This window comes from Pyxicephalus adspersus, chromosome 8 (assembly GCF_032062135.1).
Source record: "Pyxicephalus adspersus chromosome 8, UCB_Pads_2.0, whole genome shotgun sequence".
Lineage (NCBI taxonomy): Eukaryota > Metazoa > Chordata > Amphibia > Anura > Pyxicephalidae > Pyxicephalus > Pyxicephalus adspersus.
Window position 1 is genome coordinate 63,949,057 of NC_092865.1, and position 16,716 is coordinate 63,965,772.

At 38.4% G+C, this 16,716-nt stretch overlaps 1 protein-coding gene across 1 annotated transcript in view; it reads left to right on the forward strand.

The window, feature by feature from the left end:
- DCP1A (decapping mRNA 1A) overlaps positions 1 to 16,716 on the forward strand; it is a 46,560-nt gene that overhangs the window by 21,990 nt on the left and 7,854 nt on the right. Inside the window, exons 5-7 of the mRNA XM_072420946.1 lie at positions 6,926 to 7,043; positions 9,891 to 10,001; positions 14,334 to 15,017. Coding sequence (XP_072277047.1) covers positions 6,926 to 7,043; positions 9,891 to 10,001; positions 14,334 to 15,017 — 913 coding nt within the window. The remainder of the gene's footprint in view (positions 1 to 6,925; positions 7,044 to 9,890; positions 10,002 to 14,333; positions 15,018 to 16,716) is intronic.

The window sequence follows — 16,716 nt, forward strand, 5'->3', positions numbered from 1 at the left end:
GCTGTTAGGTCACAGGATAAAACAGATTGATGGCTAGTTAGTATTGCTTAAATCAGAAATAAACTCCCCTCTTCTCGCTTAATAATAAATTATAGCAGCAACGTATTAGGCAACGTTGTACATTAAATGGCAGACAGATACAAACAATGACAGAGGAATGGAGGACCCTGCCTGAAAGTGCAAACTAAGTGGTCAGATAAACTTTCTAAAAATGTCCTGTCAAATGCCTGCTTTCCCCTGTTTTATCTGCTCTCTTAATGGACGGCATGGCCATTTCACTCTCTCTTTTTCTCGTTTCGAATCTTTGTTCTTCTCTATTGGTCAGGCCAAAAGATGTAACTCTCGCACATGCACACAGGAGTTTTATTCCCAGGACCTGGCTATGCCGGGATCATAAGCTGAGCTGTTCATGTTCAGTTCTGTGTCCGTGAACCTGTCTTCTCTGCTATAAAGAATTGGAAGTGCTGCTTGCACTTTTTGGTTTATAAACTTTAGTTCCGTTTTACCTGCAGTAGACCCGACTGTGCTGTTTGGTAGGGCAATACAAAATCAGTACTGAATAGACAGAAATATAAATCCTTTGACTGGAAAAAGTGACCCCCCAACATACATATTTCAGCTGTTCATTAAAGCGTACCTAAACTCATAAATTTTACTTTACATAAAAGGGTAGATAGATAACCCTTTTATGTAAGGTAATTTTTTTTTTTTTTTAAGGGTAAAAAGGTGCAGCACAGCCCCCTAATTCTCGATAGCAAAGCCTCCCGGGATGCTGGAGGCTCTTGGGTGCTCCTTCTAGGCATGCCCCAGGAGCCTTTTGGTTCAAAGTAAAAAAAATTTGTATATGGCATGCGCAGTGAGATTGGCAAGTTTTTTTCCCCAACTTCTTCTTCCTACGTCTCCCGACCCAAGCCCGAGATCGGGTGACGTAGAAAGAAGAGGAGAAGATGGCAACGCCCGGAGCGCCGGCTCTGAGACAAATGCCGGGACGACGCGGGACCAGATGGAAGAGACCCCCCCACAGATGGATCGGACTGCCCTGCAAGATTGAATGTAAGTGTGTGTGTGTTGTGTTTTTGCATTTTTTAGTGTAGTTCCCCTTTAACCTATTGCCTTGAATTCAGATTAAACAGAATGGATTCAGGAGTTTTTTATGGAAAGATCAGCAAGAATAAACCAATTGCTGTTAGTGACTGTGAAAGTGCAGCAGTTACTAAACGCATCGCCAGATGCTCATGCTCCCAGTAAGGAAGTTCAATTAGTTATTTTAATTGCATTGCTCATTCTGTGGTACTCTGATCATCTGGAAGGGTAATCTTAGCTATGCAGCATGTGCATTGTCTTTTAAAGGCCCTTCTAACTTCTGTATGATAGATGACTTGCAACAGATTTCTCTCTCTCCTGCAGTTCTATCCAATTAACGTTCATCCCCCTCTTTAGCTTAAGTTACAGAGATAAATAATGGCATTAATTAATTATTTCTACCTAGCAATCTATAATTTAAAATTAACACATGGTGAAGTAGGGCAAAATCTGTTTCTCAGAGAAACTGATGTATTCTCACTTCTTAAAATTTTTGTTTGTCCTGAACACTTGTACTTATCAGTGGATCTCATGCAAGTGATTAAAGTAGTTTGAGGCTGATAAGGAGCTTATATGTTTTAAATTTTGGAAGCATCCCATTTGTTAAATTTTGGATTTATTAGATCACCTTGAATGCTTGTTAGTATCCAGTAATGCATTTTGGAATTAAAAAAAAAAACATGCTCTTCCCACCTGAAATGGATATGTAAAACTAATTCATACAATTTAAATTGCCAGTAAAATAAAAATAAATCATATTTGTTTTATATTCTAATGATACATCTATCCTCTATTCTTCCAAAACTGTTTTCAAATACTCCCTATAAATACTGCATATCCTTTGCAGAGAAATGCATATCTTTAATGCTTGTGCCTATACTGCATTCCCTATTCAGAATGTCCTGTAGCTGCCCATCGTACTGTATGGAGCTATGAAATACAAGTGTGAAACCTAAATCTTTGATACCCAATGCAAGTAATCAGGGGGGATATCACTTTTTTTTATAGGAAGCTAATATTACAGCCTCTCTGCTTTCTCATCTTCTACACCGATTATAAAACAACATTATTTTCATATACGTATTACTCATATATAGTTGTGTGTGTTGATTTTTATTATTGTTAATGTGAGGGCTGTAACGTTAACTTTGTGGCACAATTAACAGAATGTGCTTAGAAAAAGAATACGTCATATTGGAATTATATTGTGTCAAATTCTATAAACGGGAGACGTTTTTATAATGTGTCCACTTTGAACTCGAGTTCTTGCGTCTCGAGAATTGGTGTAATGGGAACACTGATTAACCACATTAAAACCATCTGTCAAATTTTGTATAGACACCCCCTTGACCACTAAAGCAGCTCTGATCCAGACCAACTTCCTCCATTGCTTCATGGTCCATTTCTGATGCTCACATGCTCATTGTAGATGCTTTCAACAGGAGCACTCTTATGGGATTGTCTATGGCTAGACAACCCCACATTCAGCAATTTATGTACTGGGTACAATACGCTTTATCTCATGGGCAGTATTATGATTTTTATTTAGCAACTTTGCAGCTCTGTGGAATCAGGCCAGGCTAACTAGTCATTGCCCCCCAAGCCAATCCGTGCATCTTTGGGGGCCCATGACCCCATCATCGATTGAGCCTCCAGTGGCAACGTTAGGATTACTTTTGGTAGGTACTGACCACTTCATACCACAAATGGCCCACAAGGCATGGCATTTTTAGAGATGACCCGATCCAATCTGTCTTGTAATCCCAATTGGGCCCTTGTTGCTCAGATCCTTTTTCCATTTTCCTGATTTCTAACGCATCACCTTTAAAAACTGTTCATTGATGAATATATCCCACCTTTTAAAACATGCAATTGTAAAAACAAAATCCATAATATTCACTTCACCTGTCAGCAATTTTATTGTTGAGGCGGACGTATGATCCCATATAATAAATTGGATAGTTAATTTTAAGGTTGGTACAAAAGACGTCAACAACAATTCAGATGTATTACATTAAAAAAGGGTTTCTCATATCTGAGAAATGCATAGTGGAATATCGATGCAGACTTTTACTAGGTTACAATTAGAAATCACCACAGGTCATTGCTGCAGGGACTTACTGTATACCTTGTTGGTTTTTTCTATGACCATTTACATATTGCTTATGAAGGTACACTGTATTCTGTTTTGAAAATTTTGCAGAACAGAATTCCTTACGGAAGCTGACAGCTGCCCAGGATGTGGAGTCTGCCAGTGAAATTAAATGACTCTAATTTGTTATTCAGTCAAGATTCCAGGTTCTTGCGATTGCCGAGAGATGGACAAAACCTTAAAAATGGTACCAGTTATTAAATAAAAATTTCACAGGCTGTCTTTTTGTTAAAAGTATATTACCTAACAAGTTAGAATATTTAAAATTTATACATATAATTGTTAAGCATAAAAGCAGAATGTTAGATTTCTAAACCTGACAACAGAAAGCCTTATATAGAGATAATATTATCGTAAAGTTGGGTATGCACCATCCAAATCAATGTAAATTCCAAAAGATTAAAATCTGATGGTAGAAGCATTTAGATAATTTGGAAGACAAATTTATCAGTTTTCTCATTGTCTATACACCTTGAGTTCAGTCATTGTGCCGTCATTTCTTTTCTGCTTGGTTACTCCCATGTTGGTGTTCATAATAGCTATGGCTATGAACCCAGGAGAATGGTCAGATGAGCAGACATGGCAATATTTATTGACACAACTTTAATAATAAACACAAATATTTGTGGGAAGGTGGAAGTCACTGGAAAATACTTTAGGGCAGGGGTTCGGCAAACTCCAGCCTTTGGGCCAGATACGGCCTAGCCGGTGTTAGTTCTGGCCTAACGCCCCCTGGTCCCCTGGCCGGCCGGCAACCTGTGGCGGAACCAGAACAAACTGCCAGAGCTCTGCACCCGCATGTGGCTCTTGAGCCTCCGTGTAGGGGCTTCCCTCTCTATTTACTGCGCCCAGCGTTAACACTTCCCCCGCCAGGGTAAATAGGGAACATGAGGAGAGGGATTTCCCTTCAGGGGGCGTTCCTTGTGGGGGCGGAGCCATTAGGGCAGGACTCGAGAGAGAGTACCCACTGCCTACCCCTGAAATGGCCTAGTGGCCAAAAAATTTTGCTGACTTCTGCTTTATGGCATTGTTTTTCAAGCAGGGTTCCTTCAGAGCTTGCTGCTGTTTGCTTGAGCAATGGGCAATTTGTGCCTCCCAGGTAAGTTTAAAGTGAAAACCTATCATCACATTTTTACCATTCATGTAAAAGGATGGCTATCACTTTTACATAAAAAAAAGGCTTCTTAACATAGTACTACTGTAAGCTGCGAATATAGTAATTATAGCAGGGGGTCTCTGAAGACCCGAAAGCTATTTTAAGGCTTCCCTATGTGTAAAAAAAATAAAAAAATACCCAAGGCAGACTTTTATCTCCAAAGAAATGGTGGCAATAGATCTTTTTTCCTCCTGATACCTCTTAGGCTGTGTACACACCTTAGACTTTTGTGGATGTCTTTCACAACACTTTCCAACGACAAAAAACGAATAAATGAGCGCTTTACCTACAGCGCCGTTCTGCTCTCTCCCCTTCATTTGTATTGAAGCCCTTCACCAGGATGGATCCATGAACGACGTTGGATGGCCATTGTACACGCGCCAGGTTCTTGTCCAATACCAGCCCTGAAGCGATAATCAAACGAGAATCATCTGACTTGTGTACATAGCCTTAGCCTTTATGCCACCCAATTATTCAGGTGTGGTACTAAATAGAAAGGTAAAAATCACACAGTACTGCCTTAGGCTGAGAGCTTATTCTGAGGAAAAACAAATTTCCCATGCTAGTGTTTGTGTTTTTCTTTAGTTTGTGGATGTTCTAATTTCCTGTCCTTTACAGAAAAGGTATTGTTATATAACTTTTATTGCTAATATTTTTCAAGCAAATTTGATTCATCCTTTTGCCACATCAAGTCAAAGCTTGAGTTTCCATTCAAAGTGTAATCTACAACTTTTGGAAACAAATTTGAGACCTGCAGAAAAAGTGACTTGTATGACTGACATGTTCGAGAATCGTTTGGATGGAATCCTATGGCATTGCCTTTAGCGGTACTGTGCACAACTTCAGACATGACAGACCAGCTCAGCTGCCACTGTGAAGATGCAAAGCTTGTTTTGTTGATTAACAGGGTTTTTATTAAAGAGGATTACAGGAGGGAAATGAATATGAGTTTGCAATGAATTGTCGTGGCCACATTGTGGCTTGAAAAAGGTATAGCTGGTGAAGCAGGACATCCGTTAAAGGGGTCAGCTGGGGATAGTATTGGGTAAGGTTTTTAATCTGTCTTCATATGGAGGAAGTAAAGCTGACCTCCCTGCAGATATAAACAGTATTATGAATATCTTTTCAATTTATTTTAAATATGGGTAGTTTAAGTGCTTAAATCTGTTTTGACAGTCTATTTTTATTTCTTGCACAGCAACATTCATATGTGTTGTGTATTCATACCCTGAGGAACATGGCCCCCATTAGTATGTAAAGCTGATAACTTATCAGAGCATTGCTGACCCTTTTTTGTCCAATCAGCAGACTTCAGCAATGGCGATGACATCTTTTTCTTGCTTTGCTTTCTGGTTTATGAGTTTTAAAAGTGACTGGACAAGTATTTAAAGCTCAGTAGAATTTTCAGTTTAATTTTTATAAATACATTTTAGGTGCATCAAAACAAAAGGTGTACAAAGTGTTAGTTTGATTTCTTCAGAAAATTCATTCCCCTTGTAAGCGATACAGAATGGATGCCTTGCTTTTTTTGTGGAAGCATTGATCTGTTTGCAGAGGTCCAACATGGCCCCAGAGCACTGGTACTCCAGTCATTGGTGATCATGAACTTTGTTGATTGCAGAGCTATAGGTTTGACTTTGTAGAAGACGTATTAGATCTCTGCTACAATATCCCTGCCTACCTTCAAAGCTGTTGGCAAGAGAATTTTTTGCTCAACTTGTAAAAAGTTTTAAAAAGAAAACCATCTTTAAGACATTAAACAACGTTTTAATATACATGAATATATATTTAAGCAAATTTAATTGAGGCTTTAGTTTTAACATAGGAGAATTGTGATCTGTAACTTTCCACAAATTTATTTTCAAGCCTAACGCTAGATACCATTTAATAGGTATTATGACCCCCAAATCATCCACTGAGCATTAGGAGACTAAAATATCAAATTTGTTTGCAGGTGCCATGTTGCTGTCATCAATCCATTAGAACTATGTGCATGAGATTCTGTGTGGGTACAGGACCTGGAAGGATGGGGCCTGTACCCCATGAACGGTAGAAAGGACCTTAGAGTTCTCTTTCTGCATAAACAAGTAATTAGCGGGTGCATTTTGTTGTCTGGAAAGCAGGTTCACTTTAAATTGCCTTTCCGTAAAATAGGTCTGAGAGCCACAAAGATTTTAAAGCCTTTGGCATTATACATTGTTGTATATGTACATGGGGCAAACATATTTACTTGCCCAAATAAATGCAGGAGATTTGGCCTTACTGGTTTCCTCTCTGTGCAAGTTTATTAGTCTGCTTATACTGAATGAAAGCAATGTACCCTGCTTGTGTCTGATCTATTCACTCAGCTCCTTTCAAGCAAGGCTGCTAATGAGTCGCCACCAGAAGAAAAAAATCTTCATGTCAGGATTTGTAAAATATATAATACAAATTGCAGTAATTATTTTAAAATGTGGTAATCAATGTTAAACTTATAGAGAAGTATGACCATTGACTAAACCATCTCAATAATATTCTGTGCTTTGTATTTACAGAGTGGTACTGCAGGAGACTGAAAAGGCAAAAAATCGAAAAAGTCCAGTTAATGGGTGCAGATCCCAATCCATAGATATCCTGGAGATGCTAAGCAAAGCTAAGAATGATTATGAAAAGGTTGGTGTTCTTGTAAGAGTTCAGTCCTCAAATCCAAGCGTATCAACCAGTGTTTTTAATAAATACATTTATACATGTGTACACAAAATAAGGCTTAATACACATTAAACTAAATGTTGCCAAAGCTTTATAATGTAAGGGCTGCCTAAACAAATCTCTTTATTCTGTGTCCAATCAGACATGTTCTGCACTAAGTTGTTGGTAGATTGGACAGGATTGTGACATATCTGGCTTGCATTGCTGGGAAAGATGTTTTTTGTGTGAGCTACTTTTGTCACCAATCTTAGTGAATTCTGCGTGTGTTTCTTTGGGGAAACCATTTGAGGGCTAGTTTTCTCATTCACTTATTTGTGTTTGAATCTTTTATTAAATGTTTCACATTTTATAAAGAAAACTCAAAAAGGACATAATCAAATAAGCAATACAAAAATGGCCCTCTGTCGGACATGTCATTAATTAACAATAAGTACAGTTGGACAAGAAATACATAACAAAACATAATGGGCATAAATAAAAATAATGACATTAAATCATTTTTATCTAAATCCTAATAATGTAATAGGAGACAGCCTCCTGCCTATTTATCTAGATATTTTTGTGCTGTATCACCCATATAGTGAGCACGTATTTATTTCCACCTTCTTTCAAACCTGGGAGGCTACATAGCAGAATTAAGGGACACACTAGAGATATTTAGGAAGGGGGGTGGGCAGGGAGAATTTCACATTATCACTTCTTTATTCGATAACTTCTAATAGACAGTGTTATTTAGTTATATGTTATCCAGAGTTCCCAAATTTGGTCAAATTTATCTAATGTATGATTGAGTGTGTTGGAGAGCTTATCGTTTACCATGATCCAATTCAGATTCGAGGTAAGTGGTTCTATGGGAATGGTATCTTTCCTCCACGCTTTGGCTAGTGTTAGTAGAAAAATTAGAAAAAGTTTGGCCCATTTCTTTGTCATTCACTTATTTGGAGAGTTTATTGTGACAGTGATATCTTGGTGGAATAGCCACCAAGAATATTAGGGTTGTCCTTGACCACAAACAGACCAAGTGTTTCATACAGAAAGCTGTTACAGAAATAATAAAAATGTGTGTGGGACCTGAACATCAGAGACTGAATTTGGACACCACTCAGCTACATGGCTGTGTTTAAAACAGTAATAAAGACCCTACATGAAATCAAATGAAACCATACACACTGTTTTACCCATTTTTTAGAGTTTTGTTTTATTTTGCAAGCAACTTTTTTCCCCAAAGGTATCAGCAATATAATAGTACTAGTAAATTTACTGGCAATATAATAGTATCTGATAATAGGAGGCCTCATTGAGGTGGTTGATGTCTTTTCCAGGTGAGAAAGCCTCAAGATTTATCGGCTTTTTATTTCGATTAGTGTGAGATTTTAAGCCAAATAATTTTGCCTTTGGGCAGGCTTCATGCATGCTCTGAGTTCAGTCCTATGCCTGCTCTTACACTGCAATCTACTTGTAATAATTAAACCACATCCCAGCAAAGGGAACTGCTTATTTAGCTGCTGTGTTCCAGATGGATCATAAAATAATCCTGATGAGCCGCCCACGCAAGATTGGCCCCGGTGTCAGCCTGGCATGTCCACAAAGGCACCGAGAGATTTATTAAGGGCCCGATTGACTTAATCTAGACTTCTAAATACAGTTTAATCCTCAAAGGGCTTGCTGAATGCTGTCTGTATGTGAACGGGATATGATTTTGAGACCTGGATGAAAGTATGTAGATGTGATAAGTGTCTTACTGCTCCCATCTTGAAGCTGGCTTTTTCTATGCCCTTGTTAAACTGTGCAGCATTCGCTGTGCATTGGCATAGTTGCCAATACTTTAAAGGGCCACTGGCGTATCCTTACTTTCATGAAGGGTCATTTTTTAGTGATAGGATAGCTAGCCATAGCTCATTTAGGAAGCTTCTTTAGTTTTATTGTTAGAAACATACGGCAATATGTATAGCTGCACCAGAAATCCAATTAATTAAATCCACTCACCATAGATTATGGTGGGAGTTGTAAACCCTCCCTCCTGTTTTGATGCATGCAGTCACATGGTTCCATAGGTGGTTGTTATAGCTGAAATATGCAAACTGCAGTGTGTTTGGGTGACAAAATATTTTAAAGGTTGTATGTTCAGACGTGTACCTCACTTTACTATAAAAGAAATGCCGCTAGGAAAACTTGAGTCCTGACCTGCATATTTTCTCTTTGTTGGGCATGCTGTTTGTTGGGGTTTTTTTTGGCTCACCAATATACAGATCTTTGCATTCCTCCCTATACAAGGTTACTTCTTTGTTTGGGTTTTTTGGATATGAAAAATGTCTGTATTGCCATGGCTTGATGGTCAAGAAAAATCAACATCCAAACACAGGGAAAATATTTATGTGAATGCAGTACAATAAAACAATCCCCCAACAAATAGCCAACATAGAAGGACAAATTGTGTATGGTGTCCAGCTGCTAGGGAAAGAGAGGCTGAATGTGGCTGGCCATTATACAGACCATTGGTGAGGCATAAAGTTCAGTGGGGGCTTGCCATGCAAAAAGGATGATACCAGCAACAGATGGATCAGCAGGGACAGAGAAAGTAAAGTTAACAAGATCCATTCAGGCCAGAGTTCAGCTTTAAATGTTGCCTAAGCCCTGTAGATTTCCAGACTGTTTCAAGCAAGTTTGCCTGTTTAACTGGTACTCTTTACAGATATATGGACTGATTGTTTAAACACCAATAGTAGTTGTGCTAATATATCAGAGCCAAATAGCTGCATTTGATGACACTTTGATAGAACTTTGATAGACCTTTCTTTTTGCTTTCTTTAGGGTCAAGGGAATGACCATAGTACCAGTTTAAGCACAATGATGAACTCTACTCTAGCGAAGGCGGACAGCTTGGAATTACAAGAGTATGGATCATCTGCTCCTCAGGAGAAGGTATGTTTTAGTCTAATTTTTATAATAAGCATTTGATAGTATGAACATGTAAACATTGCCAAATATTAATTGCTTTTATAAACAGCAGTGAAAGTAAGAGTTAGCAATCCTATGCAATTACTCTGTGCATTATATTATTGACCTGTAGGCGTGATCTAGGTATTCCTGTCTATGGCTGTGACCATGGCATCACAATAAAATGGAAGGGATTCCTTTTCTTTTGCGCATTAAAATCCTGGCTTTTGCAGGTAAGTGTTCTCCCCAGACTCGTTTGCTGGGCGGACCTCCTATAACTTTTCTTCTGGCTGTTTTTGGGGTGTTACTGAAAAGTTGGGTCACGATACAGGGGCCACCACCCAACTACAGCTTCTTCCCACCCAGCTTAAAACAAATTCTGGGTAGAATAGGAGAATAGGGTGTAATTCTTCACAGTGACATTACCAGCTCTCCCTTTGTCTATAGCAGATCTCCCTGTTTATTGTGACTAGTCACATACTACCATTTCTAAACAAACACAGACCTTCCTAAAATAGGATGCGTGCAGACCATGGAGAATCTTTTTTTTTTATCAGAAACCCCTTCCGAAGGTAGACATAGAACAAATTAACCTTTCTGTTTGTCTATGTGACTTAAGTGCAGTACTTTGGCTAAACGGTACAAATAATAATAATGATCAAAAAAAAGCCATCAAAAGTTCAAGAAAAGTATGAATGGTAGCATTTTATTTGTATTCTTGTTACTAGGTAATAATAGCAGCCATTGTAGACTATTTTCAGCTCATTCCTGAGGTTTCTGTCTGAGATTGTGTAGCACAGTGGTAGATAAACCACTCATTGGCCTCCTTTCTACCATTTCTGATCAACCACATTAAGTAGCGTTCCACCACTAATCCACCAATAACTGCTCCCAGATTTCAAAGCCCCAAAATAACAGTGCTAATGATAAATAATAATGCTTGGGTCAGAAAAGGTTTACCTGTTTGATCAATTTGTGTAACAAGTACTGCGATCCACATGAGAACCCTCAACCGCCTCTGCCAAGTGAAGACTAAGTTGATTCATCTCCAAATGTTGCTTTTGCGTGTAGACTAAAACATGTTCTGCTATCATTTTCACCTTTAACAGAAGATATAAACTACTGTGATTATTAGGTTAGGGCAAAACTTAAAACTGCATGCAAACATTATTAATATTAATAAACAGGATTTATATAGCACCAACATAATACACAGCACTGTACATTAAATATGGTTAGGAAGACAAAATAACAGAACAGGTTAAGTGCTAAAATGTCCTGTCCTTCAGTTGTTTATGATTCCCCTAGTACTGGAATATAGCAGGTTTCTTAATATCCAGATCATTTTTTCTTTCGACGTTAAAAAATATTGAGTGGTATTACCCATATTTTCCTTATGTACATTCAGTTTTTTTTTCTTTTTGCCCATTTACAAGAGCTGCCATCTCTATTTCTTGAGCTGCCCTGATTCTCTGGTCTTCCTCGTCCTATTCCGCTTGCTCCTACTTTCTGCTCATTTTAAAAGAGCTCTCAAAACCAATCTTTTCAAACTTGCCTACCCTTCTTCTTCTGTCTTGTGAAACCGTCACTACTTCCCATCACTACATATATCCCATCCTATTGTGTATTACTTCCCCCACCTTCTGGATTGTAAGCTCTTCGGGGCAGGGTCCTCTCCTCCTCCTGTGTCACTGTCTGAATCTGTCTGTCTTTTGCAACCCCTATTTAATGTACAGCGCTGTGTAATATGTTGGCGCTATATAAATAATGTTTATTAATAAAACAAGGTTTGTTTAATTTCCTGTTTGGTATTAAAAATCTTTCCGGTGTACAGGTGACTCTCACACAATGCCAAAGCGGTCGTGGTGATACTGCAGTGGCAAAGTTTAGGAAAAAACATGCCGTTAGGTTCATTGCTCCCTTTCCCTCCAATTGACCTTGGCAAATGTGAAAAATTGGCAGCAGTTTGTGGGCTGCATGTTTTTTGAGCGTTAAATCACTCCTTGCTGCTTTTTACATTTTGTAGCTGCTTCTAAAGGCTCCTAACTGCCTATAAATGCTTCTAATGAAATTAATAGGAGCGTTTATAAATGATTCCATTGCATACAAATGAAATATTTGCAGGCATTTATAATTCTATTATACAATAATTTTCATACTTGGCTTTTCAACGCCTGTTTTGAAAAATGCATACAACACTCATAAGCCTATGCTCGCACTGGCAATGAGGTTGTGGGGCATTTATCTGTTCCTCATGCAAGGGAATTGCTATAGGGAAACACTATATGTGGCTTCTTTCAGGGGTAGCCCATAGAGAATGAATAGGGATGAAGTGAGCCGTGCAAAATTGCCCTAAGCAGGTCAGGAAAAAGTCTAAAAATGCTTCGTTTTTCTACAGTAGACTCCTGTAGTCCATGAAGACAAATTAATACAGCAACATTGCATTATAGTAAAGCGAGTAGGTCCCATCACATGTTGGGTGCAGAGGGGACACATCTGATATTGGACATTGTGACAAACCTGAATCTGGCCAGTGAATTCATGCACCTTTTCTTCTCCCTGCTAGTTTTGCATTAGAGGAACAGATTTGTTAAATTACACAGCTGCAATTATAGCAGTCAGTGGTCAGCACTTCATGTTGTGTAGCTGTACTTGTTATCTAATTGTGTGTGGTCTTGCCATATGCTCGCCACCGTTCGATTACTGTGCTTTTGTACAGATCACTGAGAATCCGAGCAGGGGCCATCTGTATGGATAAGTTAAAAGAATGTGCTTGTATTTGCTCTTGTTTGGCATATGATGAAACGTTTATTAGGATGAACAATGTATATATCATGGGATTTTTTTTCTCTGCTATCACTAAGCTGCTGTCCGGTGGGATATTTTGGGAAAAATTACCCAAATGTAATATTGTGTAATACTGCCATCTACTGGATGAGAAGAGTGTAACACATTTAAAAGTTATTAATATTGTGCAGGCTGCTATGGCTGCAAAATCCTTGTATCTTGTGAAATGTAGTTAGGAATTGTGTGTATGTAACTGTAACCCTCATTGTTAGGTAATAGGTTTATGTAATATATAATGATGTAACTTCATTAAAACCGTTCCTTCTTTCCCAAGAGCTGCAGGACCTCTCACACCATTCAGTTTCCAGACTGAGGATCTACTCTCTGTGCTTACAAGCCTTGCCTCCTAATGAATAATTCCTACTGTAATATAAGGAAATTGGAAATTTAACTTAATTCATCCGTTCCTTTTTTCCCAAGAGCTGTAGGACCTCTCATGCCTTTCAGTTTCCAGACTGAGGATCTACTCCCTGTGCTTACAAGCCTTGCCTCCTAATGAAGATGCATAGTTCTTACTGTAATATAGGGAAATTGGGAATGTAGTCCGATAACTTATTCTTTCTGCCTTGGGTGTCACAAGCGATTGGCCCACTTAGTTGAAATCAGAGATAAGAAAATGATGTATTGCAGCATGCAAGCATACTTTGCCCATTAAACTGTTTTTGTACTCACTTTTTCTGAACACAAATAATTTTACCATCTGTTTGGTTCTAAAATCATAATAGTGCCTACATACGTCATCGGCAAGTGGTTATCTGTGCTGCTTCCGAATGGGTACATAGAGAGTAGTAAATGCTTCTTTACAGTTTTCAGCATTCCATGCAAGAGATAGATTACTCAAATATGGGTTAGCAGGCTGAATTATGGTCTCTCCTTTTTAGCATTCTTCCTTTAGTTGTTAAAAGGAAGCATGACTCACTAATTTACCTACTTGATCTTCTTCGCTTTACTCCCCATTCTCACATAGTTCTTCTTTGAGGCTTGGTGGAGTGAATTGGGCTTTATTTTAGCAACACATATGAAATCCTGCAGCAGCCTCTGTTATTGTGCCACCACTATCTGACTCCCATCAGCACCATCCTATTTCTTAACATCTGCCCCCTTTTCATACAGGCACTATTTATATATTAGCTGTAATTCCCCTTTCTAGATATTCTAGTAATAAGGATGTGGATCCAAATTGGTAAATTGGATTAGAATCTCAGATTGTTTATCATCATTGCATGTGGCTTCTTTTAAATCATTAGTTGTATGTATTCCTTCCACAAACATAAAAAACCTGAAAGGTATTGCCTTGCTTTAGAAACTGAAAACCAATAGGTAAAGTGTTTCTTTTGTCTGCTTTAACATTTATTTTGTTTGGGAGCAATACTGCCCTTGAAACTGTCAGCAAAACCACTGTAATATAACATAAAACATTAATGAACATTTAAAAGAATACACAAAAATTCATTATTTTTTATCTTTCAGGCTTTCCAAACTGTACAAAAACATCTGACCGTTGAAGAATTATTTGGAACGTCCGTACCAAAAGATCAACCAGTGACTGCCTATACTAATCTTGAAGTTGGCGAGCCTTTCCTATTAGATTTAGGTGAACGCAACGCTATGCTTCAGCCAAAGAGCATCCAGCCGGTGGTAGTGAAAGCAGAGTCGAGAAGTTTTAATTGTAGTGCTAGCGATTTTAGTCAACCAACTTGCCTTCCATCATCAATCATTTGTAAAGGTCCAGTGGACTCTTCAAAAATTAGTACATTACCTGTATGTATTAGTCCCAGTCTTGGCTCATCAGCTGAAATCCGGAATACATCTGTTCCACATGGACCAAGTATAGCACATGTAAGCAGAGTCTCCCCTCTTATGAGCCAATCCATATTGGACGTTGTTAGCACCCCCCATGGCCAGCCTCTTATTCAACCTTTACTCCCAATCCGCAGTAGCAGCTTCTCTAGTTCATCTAATCCTGGCATGGATCTTCTACAAAAGTTAAAACTGACTCCTCAGACTGACTCATTACAGTCCCAGCCCATCAGCAAGACCACCATAACTCCCGCATCCTCCGGTACTTCTGGCCAGCTGGCAACACCTGAGAGTTTCAAAGAAAGCTCATTGAAGGCGATGCCATCTGTACCTCTAGCAATACCTTCTCTTCAGGTATGTTTTGGTGTCTTTTGCTTTAACTTTTGTATGTCAGCAGTCCACTATTTTGCAATAATTTTGTTGACCTAACATATTCATCTGGCGCCAGCTATAGCAATTCTTGTAGAACTGAACCAGGAAACAAGCACAATTGTGAGGGACAAAGATACATGCAAGTGTAAACCTTCCAGAACCCATAGCTTTAACCTCCCTAGCCGTAACCCCGAGTGACTCGGGGGTAGAAAAAAGTTGCTACAAGTGGTAACCCTGAGTCACTCTCGGGGTTGGAACACCTAGGGAAGGTTGGTAAATAGAGCGCTTACCTGATCCGCTGGGGTCCCGCGCCGTCCAGCACCGCGATCTCCGTCTTCTTTCTTCTTCCTGCTTCTGCATCCGATGAGTCACTGGGGGAGTTCCCGGTGACGTCGGTACGTGTGTACGTCCCGGCCGGGGCGGGAAATTTAAAATCTATTTGTATTGCATTCAATACAAAATAACTGTATTGAATGTTATACATTGGATTTTTATGTGTAAAAGCAGTACATTGTTTTCAAGAACATTTTACAGTATATATAATAGTATGAGTATATGTATTTTTAAAAAAAAAATTAATTTTTTTTTAAATATATAGATTTTTTAATTTATTGTTTTTACATGATTTTGTGTTTCAAACTTTATTATACTCATACTATTATAATATACTGTAAAATAAATTTTCATGAAAAACAATGTACTGCTTTTAGACATATAAAACCAGAAAGAAATGAACCGCTAGGGAGGTTAAAAGCACCATCTCACCAAACAATTTTTTTTTATTTTAAAGTGGCCTGTCATTTAGTCAACTAAAAATAAGCCATATGATACAAAAATACAACAGTGGTTGGCATTATTAAACACTAAATATCAAAACATAAAATTGCAAATCTCCAATTTTTCTGTAAAAGCTTGCCTGCTTTTTAAGCTTCCTTATTGGAGGTAGTTTTGTTGCTTGCTAGGGAGTTTTTGCAGGTATGAGGAGGCAGGGTCAAGCCCAACTTGTACAGCATATTTGGAGTTTAATATAGCTTTAGCAGCTTTTCTTTATTTTGAATTTATAAATCATTTTTTACATGTTTATGCAGTTTGCATTATCTAGGCTTGTAATAGGTATAAGTATTTCTTAAAAGAAACCTATGTTGATTGCTGAAGGTCTAAAGGATTTACAGGTAGCCCCCAGGTTACATACGAGATAGGGACTGTAGGTTTCTTCCTAAGTTGAATTTGTATGTAAGTTGGAACAGGTACATTATCTTAATAAATGCAATTAGGACAGATGTTTGTCTCAACATATTAGGCAGCATGGTCTCAATTACTGTATAAAATCCTCACTGTAAGTTTATCTTACAAAGCAAAAAAAAACATATTATGGAGCCTAGACATTCATTAACTTCTGGAGCAAGCTGTGCTTTGATATACAAAAGGAAACAACTGCAGAGTTTGTCTGGGTCATACAAGTTACAAGATGTTGCAGAACAGCAAAAGACTTTCTTGTCATGAGATGTTAAAGATCAGCTCAGCTCTTAAGATCACCCACAACCTCAGCTGTGTTTTTCAAAATATTTCATCTGCAAGTCCTGCAAACGTCCCCTTCCACCCATCAAGTCTCAGTCCTGCACAGAAGTGATCATGGAAGCCCCCGTTTGTATCTGAGTCATCATTATCTAGGATGTCCTTC